Source organism: Ornithodoros turicata, chromosome 7, assembly GCF_037126465.1.
Source record: "Ornithodoros turicata isolate Travis chromosome 7, ASM3712646v1, whole genome shotgun sequence".
Classification (NCBI taxonomy): Eukaryota; Metazoa; Arthropoda; class Arachnida; order Ixodida; family Argasidae; genus Ornithodoros; species Ornithodoros turicata.
Genome location: NC_088207.1, coordinates 21,345,122 through 21,365,535, shown reverse-complemented (window position 1 = coordinate 21,365,535; position 20,414 = coordinate 21,345,122). Strand labels below are relative to the sequence as shown.

At 47.9% G+C, this 20,414-nt stretch overlaps 2 protein-coding genes and 1 long non-coding RNA gene across 3 annotated transcripts; 1 reads left to right on the top strand and 2 right to left on the bottom strand.

Moving 5' to 3' along the window:
* Positions 1-219: 219 nt before the first annotated feature.
* On the top strand, positions 220-8,579 carry LOC135399670 (nucleolar protein dao-5-like). The gene is made up of 3 exons (XM_064631402.1): positions 220-496; positions 3,198-3,473; positions 4,953-8,579. The coding sequence occupies exons 1-3, from the start codon at positions 242-244 to the stop codon at positions 8,094-8,096; spliced, it is 3,675 nt and encodes a 1,224-aa protein (XP_064487472.1). The 5' UTR covers positions 220-241; the 3' UTR covers positions 8,097-8,579.
* Positions 8,580-10,099: 1,520 nt separating this feature from the next.
* Positions 10,100-19,731, bottom strand: LOC135400327 (uncharacterized). Its single transcript, XM_064632160.1, has 3 exons — positions 19,471-19,731; positions 15,108-15,231; positions 10,100-10,356 (listed from the first exon to the last, which is right to left on the bottom strand). The coding sequence occupies exons 1-3, from the start codon at positions 19,595-19,597 to the stop codon at positions 10,233-10,235; spliced, it is 375 nt and encodes a 124-aa protein (XP_064488230.1). The 5' UTR covers positions 19,598-19,731; the 3' UTR covers positions 10,100-10,232.
* LOC135400329 (uncharacterized) lies at positions 13,449-15,101 on the bottom strand. Its single transcript, XR_010424586.1, has 2 exons — positions 14,426-15,101; positions 13,449-14,365 (listed from the first exon to the last, which is right to left on the bottom strand). It is a non-coding gene; the product is annotated as an uncharacterized LOC135400329 (long non-coding RNA).
* Positions 19,732-20,414: the final 683 nt, after the last annotated feature.

The window sequence follows — 20,414 nt, the reverse complement described above, 5'->3', positions numbered from 1 at the left end:
ACAGAAGCAATGGAACAGAGAAGACGTTATTCAATTCTGGGCACACCTTAACCAAAGACAGTTTCACCAAAATTGTTTAACGATATCCGACATTTTTTTCTGATTCCATACGCAATCTACCATGTGCGAGGTCAGAAACAAAGTTCACGGTGAATCCGACTTGATCCCTAGCAGAAAAGGCAACAATGGTGCGAGCAACTAGGGAAAGCGCTTTCGACGTTCTGCATAGCATTTCACGCTGATGCTGAAGACGACGAAGCAACTGTTGGCTACCGCGCCGCGGAGGGTGCCTGGTTCGACGCCGGTAGAGATGAAGTGCCGCGGGCGAACCGCGGTACTTATACTGTGCTTGGCGTTCGCCATCTCCGACATCGGAGTAGGCAGGCCAGATGAAAGCACCAGAAGAGTCTCCACTCCACCAAGGAACAAAGACGAACAGAAAGGAGCTAGAGACACCCAGGTGATAATCGAACACATCGACGGCAGAGGTGAACAGGTAAGCGGAAGTTCGTTCAGACACCGAAAGTTGTCACCAGCAGCGTTGTCGGACATCATGGTTTGCCATTTTGGTTTAAAGTGCCGCTATGGGCCGAAAATTATATTTATTACATTTCGTATTCTAAATCAACGTCGCTGAGTACGCCAAGTACGAACGCGGTCAGGGAACGGCAAGAGGTGGGGTAACTTCGCTAATAATCCTGGCGGTTACCGTGGTACAGGGAGCGTCTCAATGAAGACTACTGAGGCTGAGGGATGCTCGCATGCTATCTGTGGTGGGTAGTCCTCTTGGACTACCCAAATCCCAGAGCAAGAGGGTTAGCACGCCTCTCTCTCTTGTGCCACCATCATCTCTCCCCTCCCCTCTTCTCCCTCCACTCCCCACCGAGCCGCCACTTCAGAGCAGGCTGACCGCACCTTCCCCCTACATCACCCCCCCCCCCCCGGTCAGGGAACGGTACGAAATTACCGGGATTTCGAAAGAACTCCCAAACCTTTATAGTTTTGGATTCACTCAGCGTAAGCGGCGTCACAGGAAGCTCTGAGGTCTTGTCCGTCCTCCAGCAACAGCCCTCCCCGCCTCACGTTGGAAGACCGTCAGCAGCTGTAGTGAGCAGATGGAAATCTACTTTGGAGGAGCAATGTTCGCAGTAGTATGGCAGATACCGCACCCTTATGACGTCATCCTACTCAAAACTAAAAATGAATTTTGTTATGTTTATGTTTACGGGTCATAGAGAAACATTACGTATATTGGGACAATGCAGTGTGGGACACATGATTATGAAGGCATGAGATTTAGTCCGTAGTGGCCCTATAAAGAAGCAAGGAAAAAAGAAATCATGATTTCCCCAGAACCTTGTTCCATTCGTGAAGCTACCATGCACAATATTTTCACCTGTTTGGCGTCTTGTCACAACGCAATCAAATTTACAGTAACCCTCTGAAACCCGGATTGTATCCTCACTGCCAGATATACAAGGGTCGTTCAAGGTTGACTGAGGCTCTTACCCAAGCAGCACAATGTACTGAAAGTCGAGTGCAATAGGGGTGGACGGTATGTGTCTTATCAATGTTCTTTAGCTTCACGAGTCTGTTCAAGGCCTTCCACCTACCCGTCCACCCCTATTGCACTCGACTTTCAGTACATTGTGCTGCTTGGGTATTTCTTTAAATCAAATTGAAAATTCGGGAAGTATCAAACTAGGTCAGTTTTTCAAAGTAATCACAGTGCGCATCTATACACCGCTGCCATCGTTGTGGCGACTCTTTGCTGCCTTTGGCGTAGAAAGGAGTGGGCTGTTACCGTAGCCACACGCCATCTTTCTGTAGGGCTTCATCTGCGCGGGACGTCTTTCTTCCTAGGTGCTCTTTAAGGGGCCCAAGCAAATGGTAATGGTTTGAGGCTAAATCTGAGCTGTAAAGGGAATCGGGTAAAACCACCCAGCGTATTTCTACCAGAGTTGCTACCGTCAAATTCACCGTGTGAGGCCGTGCATTGTCACCAAGAAGACTGACCCTTCCGGACAACATCCCTTGCCTTTTCTTCCGAATTGCGTTTCGCACGGCACCCTTTGTCAATGTGGAATAGTAACTGGCATCAATCTTGACCCCTTGCTTCAAGAAATCCACGTGTATGACAGCCCGCATGTCCCAGGAAACAGTTCCCATATAGACTTCCCAGCAGACGGCTGCACATTGCTTTTCGTTGGCGGCAAGGAATCCTTACGTCGCCATTCCATGGTGCTTCTTTTTGTCTCTGGGGTGAAATGATGCATGTTGCAGGTTTCATCATACCTGGCGTGGCGACCGATTGCACAAATTCGTCCCCCTCGCACTGACCAGCTGCTCAGAAACTGCCATGCTCGCTCCCTTTTATAGTCACAAATGAGGTGCACACGGGTACCCATCTTGCATAGACATTGCGGAATAGGAAGTGAATGATTTTCTCCACAGTGCCGACACTAGTATTACGCCGGGCTGCGATGTCCCGAACTGTTACTCACCGGTTCTCAACGCATGCGATGTTCACTGGCGTGACTGGGGCCGGACGAACGTGTGCATGTAGTTCAGTCGCCACCATATCCCGTCCTTCTCAAAATTGTCTGCACCATTCGTACACTCTTCCCCTTCACATCGTTTTGTTCCCCATACTGTGCCTGTAATCTATACAAAATCTCAGCTGGTTTGACGTTCCCCTTCACAAGGCATCGCTGTTGCACAGCTACAGAAACACTGCTCGCTGCCATGATAGCTGCCGCTACTGCACGTGCCGCTGACCCGAGAAGTATTACACTTCGTCCTTCGAAAGTTTTATTCAATTACGCTTACTCACTGATTTTTCTCGAGCAAAAGTCTCGATCAACCTTGAACGACCCTTGTAGAATGCTTAACTATTTATCAACAAAGTGCGCAAGCAGCGCTTAACTCACTACTGTACCGAGTACCTTTCGTCTTTCGTATGTTGGCAATTATGTATGTATGTTGGCAATTATGTTGGCGTATGTGGCAAAAATGTAACGAAAATGTTAAGCACAATCTTTTCTTAAGCTTGGCCATGCTCCTAGTTATGTGGCCAGGTCTCTTTTTAATAGTGTATGTGACTGTGAGGTAACTTCAACCAGGACTGATTTGAACAAAATAACATTGCGAGCAGGTACAGTTTGGACACTAAAAGGTGTCTTCTGCAACACTTCTAGGCAAATGCATCATACACACTGGTAGACTGGCCAGTGAAGCTGGGCATCCTGGCTGCCGTTATACTGTCCCTCATCTTGTGCCTAGTCCTGCTGCGGTTACCGGAACCAGAGAGTGAGATTGAGTACAGACGACTCCACTCCGTCAAAAGGAGCAGTAGTCCTACAGAGGGCCTCACATTCGTGGACATCTTTGACGATGACTTCTCCCGCTCAGGACGAGATCCCTGCGGAGATGCGCACCGGTGTAGCCAGCTGGAGACCCACGTGCAGAACCAGGTAACGGGATATCGCCGCTTTTGTGCTTAGTTCATATGGCTGGAGGCACTACATTGAACTGTGCTCAACGTCTAGGGTAAGGTGGGGCAAGACGCGACATTTTTTGCTGGACGCCGCCTGCCTCAGAGTCGCGTTGCTTCATGCGCTTGAAACTTCACTGATATGTGGCTCTCACTTTCCGCTTTATTGCATGTCATAATTGTCCGGATTGGTGTATGCGTTTGAAGAGACCGTTGTTAGCGCGCTGGCCATGTCGCGTCCAGACTGGAAGGTGCCCGGGTTCGAATACCGGTGCCGGCTGCGCTCTGTGTTCTTTTTTCTGGGTTTTCCTCTGACATTATCAGACATACGTCGGCACGGTTCCCTTAGAAGCCGGCCAAGGACGCACATTCCCCCAGAGCGTTAGTCGTGACGTTGCCCACCTCTGTGAGGTCGACAACGGCAAACTTTTTCGGCACTACCACTACCACCATGCTGATCTCACCTCCACCTCCTCCCTCTCGCATTTCCCCTCGCGCTTCTTGACTACGAAACTCGTGGTCAAAGGGGACTCCTCACGTTGCGTTTGCATTTATTCGCTTCTCTTCCTTGCTGGCCTTGTTGACACATGGGAGGACAGTGACGTAGCAGGGCTCGCTGTGGTCTTTTTGAGCTGTACAGTAGATACAAACTTCTGGTGTGGTTCCTATTTCACCTACTTATCTGTTGGTGTATTGGCACTAATGTATTAAACAAATTTCGAACAAAGCGAGCTTAAAGGTGAAAGTTCACTCCTTGACATCGTTGAAATAAACTGTCCTGCAGGAGCTATTTGACCCTAAACAACTCTCCTGCGACCCCTTTCGCTGAAAATCGACATATTTCCAGAGTTATTCGTATGTTGACGTCACAGTCGGCAGCGGACCCACTACTACAGGGAGGAGCAACCGGAGAATCTCCTCATCAGCTCGCACGATGTTTTCGTGACGTGTCAGCGTCCTCTCCCACAGCTCATCCTCCTGACGTATTCTGCAGAAAGAGGGAAGGGAGTCATGCCCCAAGGCCCCACCCACACCTCCCCTCCCTGACGTCGAGCATGCGTCTTTCTGCGCGCGGATTTCAAACCGCGTGTGAATTCTAATCGCTTATAATGCATATAATAAATTGTTGAGCTCGAGAGTCGGCGAAACGTGAAGCAGGGATTCCGTGAATCCGGGAATACACTACTCGTGGACATAAGTATCTACGAATTGATGCTTCGAAAGCGAACTATTCCTTTAACAATATGGCATGTTCGTCTCTGTCCTGGTGACCTATAGCTTCAACCTGCTAATAGAAGACAGAATTCGCCAATCTTTTGCATCCCATCCGATAATATTCTCTGTTGCCCAGTAGAACATAGTAGTAGAAAAATATAGTCTCTGTTCGAAATATCGGGGTGTAGTCGGATTACCCTTGCTTCACCAATATCGTCATATCTAAGTTCTTTATTCTGTGCAGGAGAGCAGGCTCGGTTCTGATCAGGACAGTCCGGACAGCAGTTGTAGTGGCATCAAGAAATCATCGAAAGCCAAGCATATTTCTCCAGATACGGATTTCGGCTCGGGCAGAGCAGTTGTTCACCACGCACAGTGTGCACAGCTAAATCGCACGGAAAAGCAACACGAAGCTGGATCTCGCGAAATAACAAATTGCCCTCATCTTCTCCAACCAGAAGAAGTCCGGTTACATCCTGGAAAGGGGCGTGGTCACCACACACCGCATAGCACGATTTTACAAGAGGAACATCACGAAACGTTCGCCCACTGCACAAACACATGCGTAGGCCCTTCTGTAAACGATCGGTGCGTAGGTCGTCTGGCTACTTTCAGTCACCCTCCTAGAGGGAATTTAACAGAGAACAGTGCTACGCGAACGACCGAGTCTCAACGTCAACAGCCATGCCGTCAGCACACTGCAAGAAGCCCCGTAGTTATCGCGGCTACATCGTCAGCGTCATCGAAGGACACGCTTCCGTCGGGACGCCCCGCACTTGGTGAGAGTGAAAATTCAAAGACTGAAGACGATACTCCATCTCCCGGTGGAGCCTGTAATGCTGACGCTACTGAAAATACAAAGTCACAGGGAGGTCAGGGCAGCGCTGCAGTTAAGCAAACCGACCCAGCGAAATGTCATACTCCACACGACTCGAAGAAACGTGGACGTGTCCCAATCGCTCACAAGTCACAACGAAAGAAGAGTTCATCCCGTAAAAATCGACCAAAGGGTACAAAACGCGACTGTCGTTTCTGGAGCGCAAGTGACAGAGGTAGCAGTGGGAGTGCTGAGCACGATGGTAGAGCGGACGGGGTCCCGGGTAGTGAGTCGATTTTGAAACGCCAGTCATCGTCGGCATTTTTTTCTAGCTCGGAAAGCGGCCCAGCTTACACGCCGTTTCTGCCGGAACCTAGTTCATCCGGAGTGGCAGAAGCTGCGTCGAAACCTTCGCGTCGTAGAACACGACCTCGGTACAGAAGCACTGCTATGCAGGAATGGGTGCCGCCACACAATGTTGAGAACAAGCCCTCAGGGACAAAGCAACAGTCTAGCGCTGGGACGGCGAAACCCGACGGGACGTTATCTAGCGACAGACACGTTACACCTGGAGGTACAAGCGTCGAGGGAGGCAAAACGGTACGACAGGAAGCCTTCCTCCCGGCAAATGCGCCTGGTTCATTGCAAAGTACGAGCAACGACGGATATTCCTCCTCTTCAACAGCAGGCTCTACTCTTCTTGCTTTCCCAAATCATGCAGGACCGCCAGAAGGAAAGGCACCGGGATTACCACCAGAGGTGTCGCAGAGCCCGATCAAAGCTTCGAAGCCAACTTCTTCTGATAGTGTATTGAAACCATTTGATATCGAAAAAGCGCGACCTCGCAGTCCTACAGAGCCCTTTATCGTCGAACATTTATTGCAAGCTCTCGCATCAAAACGTAATAGCGCATCAGACGTCATGCAGAAATACACGCCCAATGAAATGTCCGCGAAGAATGAGAGAGAGAAGGGAGAGCAAAGTGTACCACGAGCGGCTCCTAGAGGGAGATCCAGCCTCGCCACCGCTTTGGACAGGGCGGCTGACTGTCGTTCGAACAGCATCAACTATAATCGAGACGACCGAAATGGAAGTGGCAAGGCCGACCTTGATGATGATCTTCGCAGAGCGCAGACCGCACGCACGAGCGAAACCAGTGCTAGACACGATGCCGTCAAAGTTCAGGGTTTTTCTACTGATGAAGAATGTTCGACGGAGAACACATCTAGAGACACGCATGAAAGTCCTTTCTGTGGCGCTGACCATTCGCCCCCGGACAGGAGACTCGTTGCAGTCGTAGAGCCAGAGGAGCCATTCTGCTGGCCCAAAGACGACTCGTCGGATGATCATGAGCAAACGGAGCAGCCTAAAGGACCACCGTCCTCGAGACTCGCAGAGGATAACCCCAGGGCGACTATAGAACAAACTAATACAGAAGATAGTTCACCGCAAATGTCTGAAAGTCTCATTGAAGACGTGAGCGTTCCTGTTGGCGTGGTACGACCGTTTACTGGGGTAAGGCAGCATATCTTACAATCAAGAGAAACAATGCTCTCCGCGGACAAAGGGAGCTCGCTCACATCGGAACATAGAAATCTACCGCCTGCGCGCCACGCGGAAGAAACCCGAGAACAGCATGTATGTCAGCCCGATAACAAACGCAGCAGTGGTCTTTCATCGTCCAAGATGAAATCACCCCGGCGACCAAAGATGATTTCTGTACCTGAACTGCGTCGAACATCGAAATGGGAAGATGGAAACGGCACTCTATGTTGTAACACACGAGACGACAAACTCATCAACCAACATCAGCATCGCCCCCACCACCAAGGATTCAATAGAGGAAATGTGGACAAAAAGCCAGTTGGTCGCGAGCTGTGCGACATTCGAAATGTGCCTGTTGCAGCTCCAACGTCACTGAAAGCGACACCTCTTCAGGATGCCCTTGACCTCTCTGCGCGAGAAGATACTGCCGAGCGAGAAAGTAGTTCTTCGGGGCATTCGTCTGGCTCCCCTGCGACATCTTCAGGTACTCTCTCACGGCAGATAAGACCGCCTAAAAAGCTATTGAGACATCAGCAAGAGATCAACGATCAGGCTAACACTATTCCACATGCTGACATTCCTCCGAAAAGTAAACTTCCTCCCTTCCGTCGCTCAAGCATTGAGCCTGCCCTCTCAAGGGACAAGCCAAGCACTGCGGAGTGCTCTGCGACTGCAAAACCAAAACAAGCAAAGCGACTAGGCCGTACAGATTGCAATAGCAGCCTCGGTACACTCGATGGCCGCAGCTTCGCACGCTCAGTTGAGGAATTTTCTAAAGAGGAATTACGAACTATTCCAAGAAGCGAGAAGCTGAAGAAAGAAGCTGAAGAAAGCGACACACTAAATCTCGAACCTAGGTCGAACCCAATCGCTCCTCTTGGCTCGCCATGCGGTCCTACCGACAGCACTTCCCTGCATGCTACGCCGCGACAAGGATGCGTTGGTCGTTCGTCCCGACGGAACAGCGGTGCTGCGCCAGATGCAAAAGCCCCGCAAGTTTTACCACCAGAAAGCACTCCACCATGAACGCTTTCTCGCCCGAGCAGTACACGTATCAATTCACACCGTTTAGAGTCTTCACTTCCAACAGCATCCGTATAGGCAGTGCTGGTGTGGTAACGCCAGGAAGTGATATAATGATTGGCCTCTTCGGTGTGACGAAGAATCGTCGTCCTCGGATAAAAAGGAAACTATAAATGAAAGCTGTCTGAATTCTAAGGGCAAGATTAGCATTCTTTGAAATGATCTGAATTCTTACGTAGTTACAACAATGGCTTTGTTGTTAGATTTAATAAAAAAAATATGTGTAATTAACAGTGTGTAATACAGCCTGGTGTCTATCATTAGCGAATGCAACAAATGTGATGCATATTAGTGTAAGACCGCCTGAGCGTGACCCAAAGACGTGCCTAAATTCTTCCCCAAAGTACGGAGTGAGGTACCGTAGCTCTGTTTCCTTTGGCGTGTTGAGTGGCCATCTATGGTACGCATTAAAACGTCATTGCTTGAGTCTTGTGTTGTCCTCATTGCCTTGTGTGTTACCCCACAAGCTGCAGTATACCAGCTCTCTCGCCACCATTCTTATTCATCGTAGTTTGCTGGCGTGCGGTTAATCCATGTTAGGTTCGTGCACGTTGCCTCAGGGCTATGGTATAACTTCACTTCCGGCTAAGGCCTAGTGAACACTGCTATAATACGGAAAAGCGGCACTGGCAAAAGGGGCACGAAAATAATACGAAAAGGGCATTGTGCTGTGTAAGTTTGTGTTACACAAATAATTTTGTGTAGCTTTTTTTATTCCAACTGGTCATGTTGTTTAATATTAAAAATTCTTCTCTCAGGATGTATACCAGCAGTACGGTACCACCAGCAGCAGCGGAACAACGCCTTGCGCCATGCAGGTGGTGTCCATGAAATTGGCACAAAAATCCACTAGTTTTGCAAATTTCCGATCCACTGGCCACCCAAAATGACACCGCTCATGTAGGATAGGAGGACATTGTGAGGATATAGTCTGATTGATAATGCCCTGCGTTTCAAGACGTCTTTGGTCCGTCCAGCTCTGGGTCATACAGCACAAAAAGTGGGTGGAGCTTCAGGTATAGGCTCCCTTCTAATGCACGGCTCGGCTTTAAAGGTCACATGACTGTTTATATCCCGTTTCAGCGACTGCTGACATATTCCCACCAGCAACAAGTTGTCGTATTTTGCCAAGGTATATTAATGCGACGATTCTGAAGCGGCATAACAGCTTATTCCTCCAAAGTATGAGTACATCGCGTAGGCTGAATGAGTCATACCCCTGTGGTTATCACATCTTTGGGAGTGATCACTAGTAATAGGCCTCATTTGTCAAAGGTACACTCTTAAAAATGAACTTCTCAGCGTAGCACGCTCCTAACCAACCATCATCTCTAATGATATCGTTATTTGCCCTGATTTGTTGAAAACGGGAAGTGTACGCCTTTTTTGTGACAATTATGAACAGCATAAGTGTCACAAAAAAGGCCTACGCCTCCCGTTTTCAACAAATCAGGGCAGATAACGATATCATTCGAGATGATGGTTGGCTAGGAGCGTGCTATGCGGTGAAGTTCATTTTTAAGAGTGTACTTGCCTTCAAGGATAGGAGAGGGACCATTTCTTGTCGACGACAAGACGCCTGCAAAGCAGCTGAGTATATTATGAGCTGAACCGATATCAGGATGCCAGTCATTCATTCCTGCTACATTCCCATATCACTCATCTAATCTGTCACATGTAATGTGGAAGACACCGCCATGATGTTAATCATGAAGTGTCAGGAAAGCAAATGAACGAGTGAAAGTGAGAGAGAGGAATGGGATACCTCTCAGCTCTTTCTTAGGATACCGCTTTGCGTCAAAACATATCATGTCCGCTTGGACGTCCCGGAAGTGCCCTGCCAACACTCAAGATTGAGACTTGTGGCAGAGAGCTCCGTTTTCATGGTTTGTTATTGCTTTCAACGCACAGTAGATAAATAAAACTATTAGTTATTTGAAACCACGTGATATTTTCATTGCATATATGCAGAGAATCACTTTTAATGTGCAAGCGTAACAGTGTGGGGAAAAACTGCGCCTTGCGTTAGCATGGACACATGGTCGCATGGAGACACTGTGAAAGTATACCGTACGTAGATCAGCCCACTGCGACACGCTTGCACGTGCTTCCAAGTTGGCAACATCGGTGCTTGAGGACTCCTTCGACCGCTTTGCATCCAGCCGCTGTTGAATTGGCCTCGTAGTGGCAGGGTTTTTTGCGTCTGTAAAGTTCAAAACGATGTCGTGAGAATCTACAAACTCACCAAGGATTCCAATACCGAACCTATTTCCTTATTATTATTTATGAGCGACAATGATATCATTTCTGATTATCTTTTAGGTATATAGCCGTATGCATTCTGACGAATTTGTATACGATCTCGCACTTCAACAATTGTAGGTTGGGATACAAGGCCTCTGACCGTCATCAACCATAAGCGGTACACCACTCTAAGAGCAAGGGCTAAACGGCATAACTCGCTCAAGATCAAGCAGCATTCAGAATGAAATTGCTCTACCTCCTTAGTTGCTGTGGTCGAGGGGCGTACGCTGTTTCTCTTTCTTTTTTTTCTAACTCTTTGCGTCTATGTGAAGCGCCATAGAAAATGCCAGCCCTTTTCAAAAGAGAGAAGACAGAACGACACCATTGGCGAGTGCTACTATTTCACCATGAGCATGTTATGCGGTTGAGTTCCGTTTTTAGAGTGCAGACTGGCGGCGTGTGTCGGAGAAAGGGCAGCAGGAGAAAGGGATAGACCCGATATCGGCTATTGGCAGCATCTTCTGTCACCGTTGTCACATGGGCGCTTCAATGATCCTTGAAACGAATGACCATCGGCCTGAACGGTAATCGGACGCGGCTACACGGCCACTCTGAATTGCCATTGACTCGCACGGTCCACGACCAGATGGAGATTCGTGAAACGCCACTGAAACTGTCAACGGACCTCGAAAACTGCCGCTGGCAGCCTCATGATCGGCGACCAAGCAAGCGCTGTACAAACGCACACAATAAACCTGCGAGAAGTGCTATGAAAAGTCTTGAAACAGCGGTAACACAGTCGTATTACATGTTTCTGGCACGTGTAAATTGGCTTTTCTACTGTCAACTTCGCGCACCGGCGCGGTGTCGACTCCACGCACTGTCGCACGAATATGTGCATTAAAGTTTTGTTATTATTTAAATTACTTATTATTTAAGAGCGACGAACAATTCAAACACACACAAAAAAAAAATCAAGAAAAACTCCAAAATATTTTTGCATTGTATTTAGAGATGTAGCGAACCTTTCGAGGTTCGAATTCGCAAAAGTTCGCAGAAATTTGGTTTCAACTGAGCATGCGCGCTGATCTCCTTACCGGAACCGGAAGCATATGTTTTACGACTCAAAAAGCCGCCAAGTACTTGTGGTATGTTCATATTCGTTTAGATGCTTTCTATATTTTTCTGTGTGCTATATATTTATTACACTAGCAATGTGTCTCGGAAACCTGAAAAGGAAAAAGTACTCGTAGTATAATGCCACCTGCAGGTGAGTCTGAGACGCTGCCGGACAACAACCGTGCTTTGCTGTGCGTCGCTTGCACAGGGATGCCCTCCAATGTATTGCTTATTAGACGTAAGCGTGCTTGGCGAACGCAATGTATTCTGGACAGTTGGTGCCAATGGTGCCAATGGTCCAGTTGGTGCCAATGACACCAACTGGACAGGTCCTGGTCACACGTCACAGCAAACGCCGCGCCCGTGATCGGCGGCCAAACAGTTCATCATGGCCATCATGAGGCTGCTGATCACTTCTAATGATGTGATGACGACCCAGCGTTACGCACTGAGCCGGTGTGATGTACTTAAACAAAGGAGAAATGGGCTACCGTGTTGCGGAAGAAGCACCGCATAGTTTACGTTTGCAAAATACGCTCATCTCTTGGCTTTATGCATTCGGGAATATGCCGGAAAGCGCTAAAACGATATATAAACAAAGTTGATTGACCTCAAAATGACGTTTTCTATGACGTGTGACCAGGACAAGATGGCAGGACAACATGGCGATTACGCGAAAAGCACCCGCTTGAGGGTATAGTTACAAAAATGTCGGGTTTATGTCACCCCTGTGGTCGCTCGTCTTCATAACATGCGATTTCAAACTACATATTGCTTGCTTGCAGATGTGGTTGCTTGTAATCTCGATTGCACTTCCTGTGGTAGTAGTTATAAGAATTGTTGTTTCAATAAACTTTCCCTAGTTGATATAGTGAGCGCCTGCGTGGTGTCCTTGTTCTCGGTCCCTCTCCGTGCCGCGCCCGTTTCATCGTGAACTTGTACTGACTAGACAAACCAATATGTTTTGTCATGTTTGACAAACAGACATTTCAATGTTGAGAGCTGTAAAAGTCGCAGCATTTTCAACTTTCCACGTTAAAGGCAAAGTCTGCGAACCTTTGCGAACGTCGGCGAATCTGGCTTGAAATTCGAAAGTTCGTCGGACCTCGCGAACCAAAGCTTCGCGAGAAGTTCGCGACATCACTAATTGTATTTATGTCGCTGTGGACGTCTTTTGTCTGGCAAAATTTACGTAGACGATGCAGACATGCAAACGAGTGCACGTAGAGTGTATACTACACTCTTAACTCCGTACCCTTTAGTAAAGGGTAAAAAATCGCAATATTTTACCCTCTATTTCAGAAGCTACCAGGTACCCTCTGAGCGACCCCTTTTATAAAAGTTACAAGGAAACCCACTAATTAGAGGTTACGGCCTTCAATCCAGCACCTGCCCGTAAAGGGTACGCCAACGCGCGGCTTTTTATACAGGATGTTCATTTTTATTCGCAACAGAGTAGCGCTCATTTGGCAGGTGGGTTATGTGAATTCTTCCTAATTAATCGGTCCGTAGTTACAGACACATGCGTCAGGAAATGTCGGAGATGTTTGTAACTACGGATGGGTTAATTTGCGAAACTTAACGTAACCCACCTGTCAAATGAGCGCTGGTGTGATGCGAATAAAAACAAACACCCCGTGCGTGGGATATGGACAGACATTTACAGAACACACCAAGGTACCAAAATGAACCCGCAGAAAAGGAGATCTTGAACATATGTATATTACAAAAACAGAAGTATAGCTAGAGGTGACACATTGTGCACAAGTGCGATTCTGATGTGAGGAGGAACCATGATCGCTTTACCATAGGTATGTGGAAAAAAGAACTATCTTCTAAGTGAGAAGCAATGCATAAAAGTGCGAGGAAGCCAGCGAGTCAAAACAACTGACCTATGTTTGCTAAGCTGAACAGACCCAACGAAATGGAGAATTACAGCAGAAAAAAATTTATTCCACATTCGTGTTGCAGAGGCGAGCGCAAATGGCAATACAGTATTACATAAAACGCACACAACCTTGAGGAATATGAGTGTACAGTAACGCAGGAGACACTACATTACTGCGTTATCAGCGTTGGAGGCGCTCTGGGACGAGTTTGTGAGGTACTGCATTGCGCTGGTGACGGTATATGTGAACCTGCATGTGGGATCCTGGGAACAAAAGTTTGGGCAATGAGAGTAACAATTACGGAACCATTCAAATCGGTACAAAGCACAAGGTACAAAGCAGCATAAATGCAGGAAGGCGTTCACTCCGCGATTGAGTCTTAGAATATCGTAAGAATACATCGAGTAGGAAGCTGCGAATTATATATCTTGATGCATATATCCGCAGCTCGCAAAATACACGCCGGTGTATTGACTTGGCGACCAAGTAAGAGCAGAAAAGTAGCAAGCGTAAGTGGCGTTCATATGCAGGACCGCAAAACGCTTGCCATAATCACAACAAACATGCGCTAAGAGCTCTTGCTATCAAAATAACGCACGTACCTAGCACAAAACGTACACTTACCCAGTGTATGAAGTGTGTGAATTAGGGCTGCGGTGGTGACGTTCGTTTTCGGTTATATATTCTTTGCAATCTTCGCACTCACTACACTTTCCCCTGAGAACACCGAAAATATCCTTGTTTGCTAGAGACATCTAGCTTTTCCGTTGTTCCTGACGATACTATGATAAACGCGAGGAAAACCACTGATTAAAACAGATTACACTTGTTAACGGACGGACGACGAGCGTTAAGCGTTTCAAGGCAACCGCTCTCAGTGTGGATAGACATAGACCAGGCTCGGCTACGCAGCGAAATCGGAAATCTTGGTGGTTGCGGCATTGACAATGGTTTTCCACCCTTTAGAAAGAAACATACTATCAGTATTCCAGACTGCGAGCTTATAATCTGTGTTCATACAGCATTGATAACATGTAGTCGACGTATAGATGACGCTGAAACAGATAAAAAATAACAGCGTAGATTCTCAACTGTCGTCTCGAATGGGAGGCTGAAACGCGGCATTATGCTGAAAAATAGAAGGAAAACAAACGATAAGAACATGAACGATAAGAAACTAACAAAGAAATTATCGTTGGAGATTTCGCTTAGAAGTTACAGTGCTGGAGTAGAGGGTACATTTATAAGTTACAACAAGCTGTTTTTGTTTTTTCCGAGATGTAACTTCTATTCGTGTTGTAAAGACATGACCTTGGTCGCTTTTAACCTCTAAATATACGTTACAGTGGTGTAACCTATATGAAATCTCGAAATCTACGTCTATATAGAAGTTACATGTTTCTAAAAGTTACAATAAAAGGTACGGGTTTAAGAGTGTACGTCCAACGTGTCAACCTCTCAAGGAACATTGGATGAGCCCGCGTTGCAGCTGGGCAGCGTCAATTGTGCTTGAAATGATCAATGGTTATTACATGCAATGATCATTCAAGTGCCCGTGTGACAGCGGTATTACAGTCACCCTTGAGGGTTGGCGGTGATCAAAAACGTAAGAACAGACGACCTTCTGCCGCTTCAATCTTCCCCATGTTGCCGCATCATCAATGTCAATAGTAGAGCACGAATATTGTTGTGTATAACTTACTGAACAAATTTCACGCGTTTCGTCTTGGCAAGACAGGTGACCCTGGTGCATGTTCCATTCAGGAAGCTCAGGTACCTAGACGCATGAGCTTTTACGCGTAGTCCATTGCTGAGGGTACAGGCACCTGGAAAGAAAACGCACTTGATGACGAGTGATTGCGGAGTATAGGCTATTATGCAATACCCAGGGTGAATAGTGTGAGAAAATTAAGAGAATTAAAACATCATCCCGATCCACACAGCAACGGCGCATACGTAGGCAATGGCACGGGGCTACGGCAACGTACGTGGGGCTTTATACAAGCACGCATAGGGATGCGCTAAACTTTACAACTGAAATAACAACTAGGAGTACGTGTAAATATACTCCCAGTTGTTAGGGGTGCCGTAAAGCATCGAGCGAGCAGCTTAGATGTGTCATTTAAGAGCTTGTTGCCTGCAAACACCACGCATAAGATACGTCGCTCAAAATTTTTTAAAGTTTGTTGCGAAAATTGTGATAAAATCGATCGGTGCGACGTCTTGTGTGAGACTACAGTCATTTTAGCGGGCAACACTGGCGCTCACGCATGCAGCATTTTTTGCTGCATAGACGAAGACGTCGCTGCGCCACACGCACTGTTGTGCGCATGCAATGTAGCCTTGCCGCCGTACTTGACGGGTCTACTTCGGCACACTGTTGCCCGCAATTTCCAATTTTCTAAAAAAAAAACTATGAGTGTGATTGGGACGAATGTCAGATGAGTTCTGGCAAGAGACGAAGACCCTGAGGGCGTATGCTATTGAATTGGCACCAACTGCTTTGCGATACCTTTAATTCGGTTATGTAAGTTAAGTAACTTCGTCTAGTAGACGAATGAGTACAGCACAGTTAAGAGGTGACCTTCGTTCCATAAATGGACACCTAATGGCACATCCAGCTTTCCACCAGTGGGTAACCGACATTCCTTTCACGTGTGCGCTTGGAAGAGTTGATCCAATGGCCGCTCTCCCACGAACTGACTCTCGTCCAGGATGGGGCGTTAACTTGTCGGATGCGACTCAATGTCGCCTTTAGTGCTGTATTGCGTCAACGCTTGCGACAAGTAGTAAGTAGTCTCCCCAAGGTGCACCCACTGTGGTGACTGGGAAGTCTGGAGCACATCCTGGAACACATCTGCTCTAAAAATCTTTAAGGGCCATATACGTACAGAGTGTCTAAATTAGCTAGACTCTGGCATTCTCACTGTGACAAAATTGCTTGTTCCGCACTCTCCAACAGAACATAACCACGCAGCATGCTCCTAGCCAACCATCGCCCCGAATGACATCATTCTCCCACTGATTTCTTGAAAACGAGACGCGAACGAACAACAGCAGCAGTTGAAATATAGCAGTCATCGAAAATGATGCCGCGTCTATGCCGCGACTTGCACTTGTGTCATATGAATGTGTGCGTGAAAGGAGGAGAACTGTAGGAGAGAATGTTGGAGTAAATGCGTCTTCTGCCAGTCAAATGATCCCCCAGGCATGCCGTCGGAAAGCGGATGCCAGCGTGGTCGAATTGGTCAAGGCGTTCAACCGGTAATCGAGAGATGGGTGGTTCAAATCCCGCCGCTATCTTTCTGTTTCGACGACTGCCATATTACAACTAGTCACGTCCCCAGGCGCATTGAGGCTTGTGTTGTGGCTGTCCTTTTGTGTGTTCCAACCAACTCTCTAATTTACTTTTTTTTATTCCGTGTTAGAGCCACGAAGCAACTGTGGCTATATGAGCGGCGTACAGATGTCGACAGATGGAGAGAGGACAGCAGGAGGGAGTGGGAGACAGGGGGGTTAGTATGCGTCCTGGGCAGACTTAAGGAGGAACTGTGCCAAAATTCGTCTGGAAAATCCTCGAAAAACCAGGGGAAAACCTCAGACAGCACAGCCGGTGGTAGGGTTCGAACCTACCACCTCCCAGTCTTCAGCACGACCTTGGCTACCACCAACGAGCGGGGCGTCTTAACCTGCTCGACCATACCGCTGGTCCAATTACCTTCCATCATGAACAACAACAAATTTGTTTTAATGATGATGATTTGGGGAGCTTCATCGCCAGGGGCGATACTGTACCCCATTGCTGAAGGTAATGTGGAGAGATGTAATAGTGAGTCGTATCGTAGTGATGACCCAAGTCCTGAGGTGTCAAAACAGTTTATAGGTTCTTCTAGGGCACAGCGCTGGTGGGCTGGGTTTGGCCATGGGAGAACATCTTGAGAAGGCGGGAGTCCAGCTGATTTAGAGACACTGAGAGTGTGGTTCTGAAAGGTTGGTAGTGGGGGCAATGGAGAAGGAAGTACTCTACATCTCCCAGATCACCGCAGTGACGGCATCTTGAAGAGTCAACTTGTTGCAAGCGGTAACGCCACTGTGCTGTAAAAGCCACTTTGAGTCGCATCCGATGGATTAGTGCAGCGTCCTGACGAGAGGTGTTGTTGAGAAGAGGTGTGGCATCCGCAAAGCAAGCGTTGGATCAACTCTTGCAAATATAGATGGGAGGGGGGGGGAGAGAATGTCAGTTGTCCATCGGCGGGAAGCCAGGGGTGCCAGACGTGGAAGAATGGAACGACGGTCTGCTCTCAGTAGTGCAGTACTCGTTCGCCTCCTAGATGCCTCTGTTCTGAGTAGCGTGCAGTGCAGATTTTGAGTCGGTGAACACTGTACGTTCTCACGGGCTAAAACAACTGTGTGCTACAGAAAGAATAGAATGGCATTAGCCGTTGATGAGGATGAATACGAAAGGCGTCGTCCTTGCACTACGCCTTGGGATGGTAATACGGAGGTCGGTGCAGACTTGCCATTTTTAGAAGCGACATCCGTGTATACTGCTGCAGAAGTGGAAAAATGCTCTTCTACTAGGGCATGAAAATGGGCTCGAAGGACTAGAGGGGGGGGGGAACCTGATCTCTTCGTTCCAGAAGGTGCGGAGGACTTACGAAGGTGGGTGGTACCAGCAGAGGGCAGGGGGCTTCCGGCCGTGTTACGTCCTTATTTACGAAGCCAGCGAGACTGTGGCGAGTCCTCTACGCCACTCGATAGAAGTTGCTTTCGGGACGGTGTCCAATTTTCCTGAGAGATGGAAACGTACAGGCTCATGCTTCTTGGCACCGACCCACTGAGGGAAATTTGTCATCGCCTTGCGTGTGAACGAGAGCTCGACGCATTTTTCGGGCGAAAGGTTCATCCCAGGGTGCGTGAGGTACGTGGTAGATGTTATTTAAAGTGCCACTATGGACTAAATCTCGTGTCTTCAGAATCCTACCAATGTTACTGAAATCATCTTGTCTCACTTTACATTGCTGCAAATTATTTTGGCTCTACGTGACACGAAAGCTAGAGAAAATTAATTTTATTTTTGAGAACTGTGACGTCATGTTAGGCTCCGAAGGAGCGCCCGGCACTCATCTGGCAACGCTGTTGCCCTTCGCGTCTCCAGGGGGGTTCACTTTTTACACTTCGTCAGCGGAGCCCCACGTGACATATCCCCTGACCGCTCCGACCTTCGAGAAAACACATGGAGGGAGAAGACATCTCTCCCATTTTCCCCTCTTTCGATCAGCGTCATGTCAGTTCTCCACCACGTGACCCTCCCCGGACGCCGGCGTCGTTGCTAGGAGAGGAGTGTCCTCTCCAGAACATGACATCATTGCAATTTGTGGGCTTATGATTACGTGTCCCGCTCCTGGCATCATCGAAACGGTAGTGTGAAATGGGCCTCATACTGTGATAAAGACGACGACAATCGCCACACCCTAAAGTCCAAACTCGACCGTTGACGATGAAGTCTCGGAATGCTAGCCAGCCGACGCGATGGTTTAGGGACTGCACATTCAGCCCTTAGCTTATATACACCCATTCATTTACAGACAACACGGTGTACAGATAAGTCAAGCCACGTGGTAGTACAGCTAGTCGCCATTAGTAATCTAAGAAATGTGCGTGGTTAAGTAGAGGCACATACAGACACACACACACACACACATAATAAATACTAACAGATATCTTCTTTTTGTAAAAGACCGGCATCAGAGCTCAGTGAGCGAAGTGTATTTGAATTCAGTGCTTTATCTAGAATCGCAAACACGGGGGGGGGGGGGGAGTTGCAAGAAATGGGGGAAGTCATTATTACAGCTGCGTTGTAACAGCTTTATGTATCTTGGTGACATGTATCTCATGCTGGAATAACACAGGCCCCTGCAGGGTATCCACAAGGAAACACATGTAAGGGGGTTGTCGGCGGGGTGGGGGTGGGGTGGGGGGTTAGGGTGGTGGTGGACAAACCACTGTTTGCATTTGTCCAGCCAGAGGCTTCCTATCGGAAGCAAATAGAAATATGGACATACCCTTTCGTACTGTAGCCGGCACTGTCCATTGTACTTTCTTCTTCCTTCCTACGGCCAGCGAAGCACTCAGGCAGCAACCAATGACGGCCACAGCCACCAGCAGCTTCCAGACGGCGATGGACGTCATGCTTTAGCCGCTTCGCACAATTAACTTACAGATGGTGGAAGGGCTCGCTCGCTTTATCCTCGAGTACAAACGATGCTCGCGGTCGTGATTTCATACGGCACAGAAGAAGGTCTTAGTGGAACGGGTTCCTCTTAAATCAGTCTCCCTCTGTGTATTTTCCCCGCGGTTAATCGCGGCAGGAGCTTTGACACGTCTTGAAAGTTGGCATATAGTTAACGAATCCCCGAAGCGAAATCGTTTCGGTGGTCGCATATGTTTCTCATGTTGCCGGTGCTCTGCCGAAAACAAACGAGCCATACTTAATCAACGTTCTTAGTCGTGACCAACGTGTCGGGTGGCGAAATATCCTTTCTATGCTGTAGTTTCACAGTTAATTTCCCAGCGGCAAACACAAAAGACACGGAAACGGTGCTAAAATTGAAAGTGACAGGAACTGCGTGCGTTGCGTTCTCGGGAGTTGAGGTACTCTAAGAACTCGGGAGTTGGAGGTACGTTTTGGTACGCAGCACGAGTGATAAGCAGGAACGTGTGTTTCGTTTTGTGACATATAGGTACTCGTAAGTTGGATAGCTTTTATGTGGCTTCACCAACGCCCACAGCGTGTAGGTCCGTACGTAACAGTAGCGAAGAGAGAAGACGAAACTTATCTGCAAACTGAGCTGCCACGCGAGCTGCGAACAGTTGGGAAGTAGAGACCAATAAATGTACTTGTTGTCACCACAGGATAGCGAAGAGGGGAGTATGTGGGAAGAAGACACCGTGAACGGCATCCGAAGAATATCCGAACCACGTTGGAATAGACGATTGAAGTTTATTA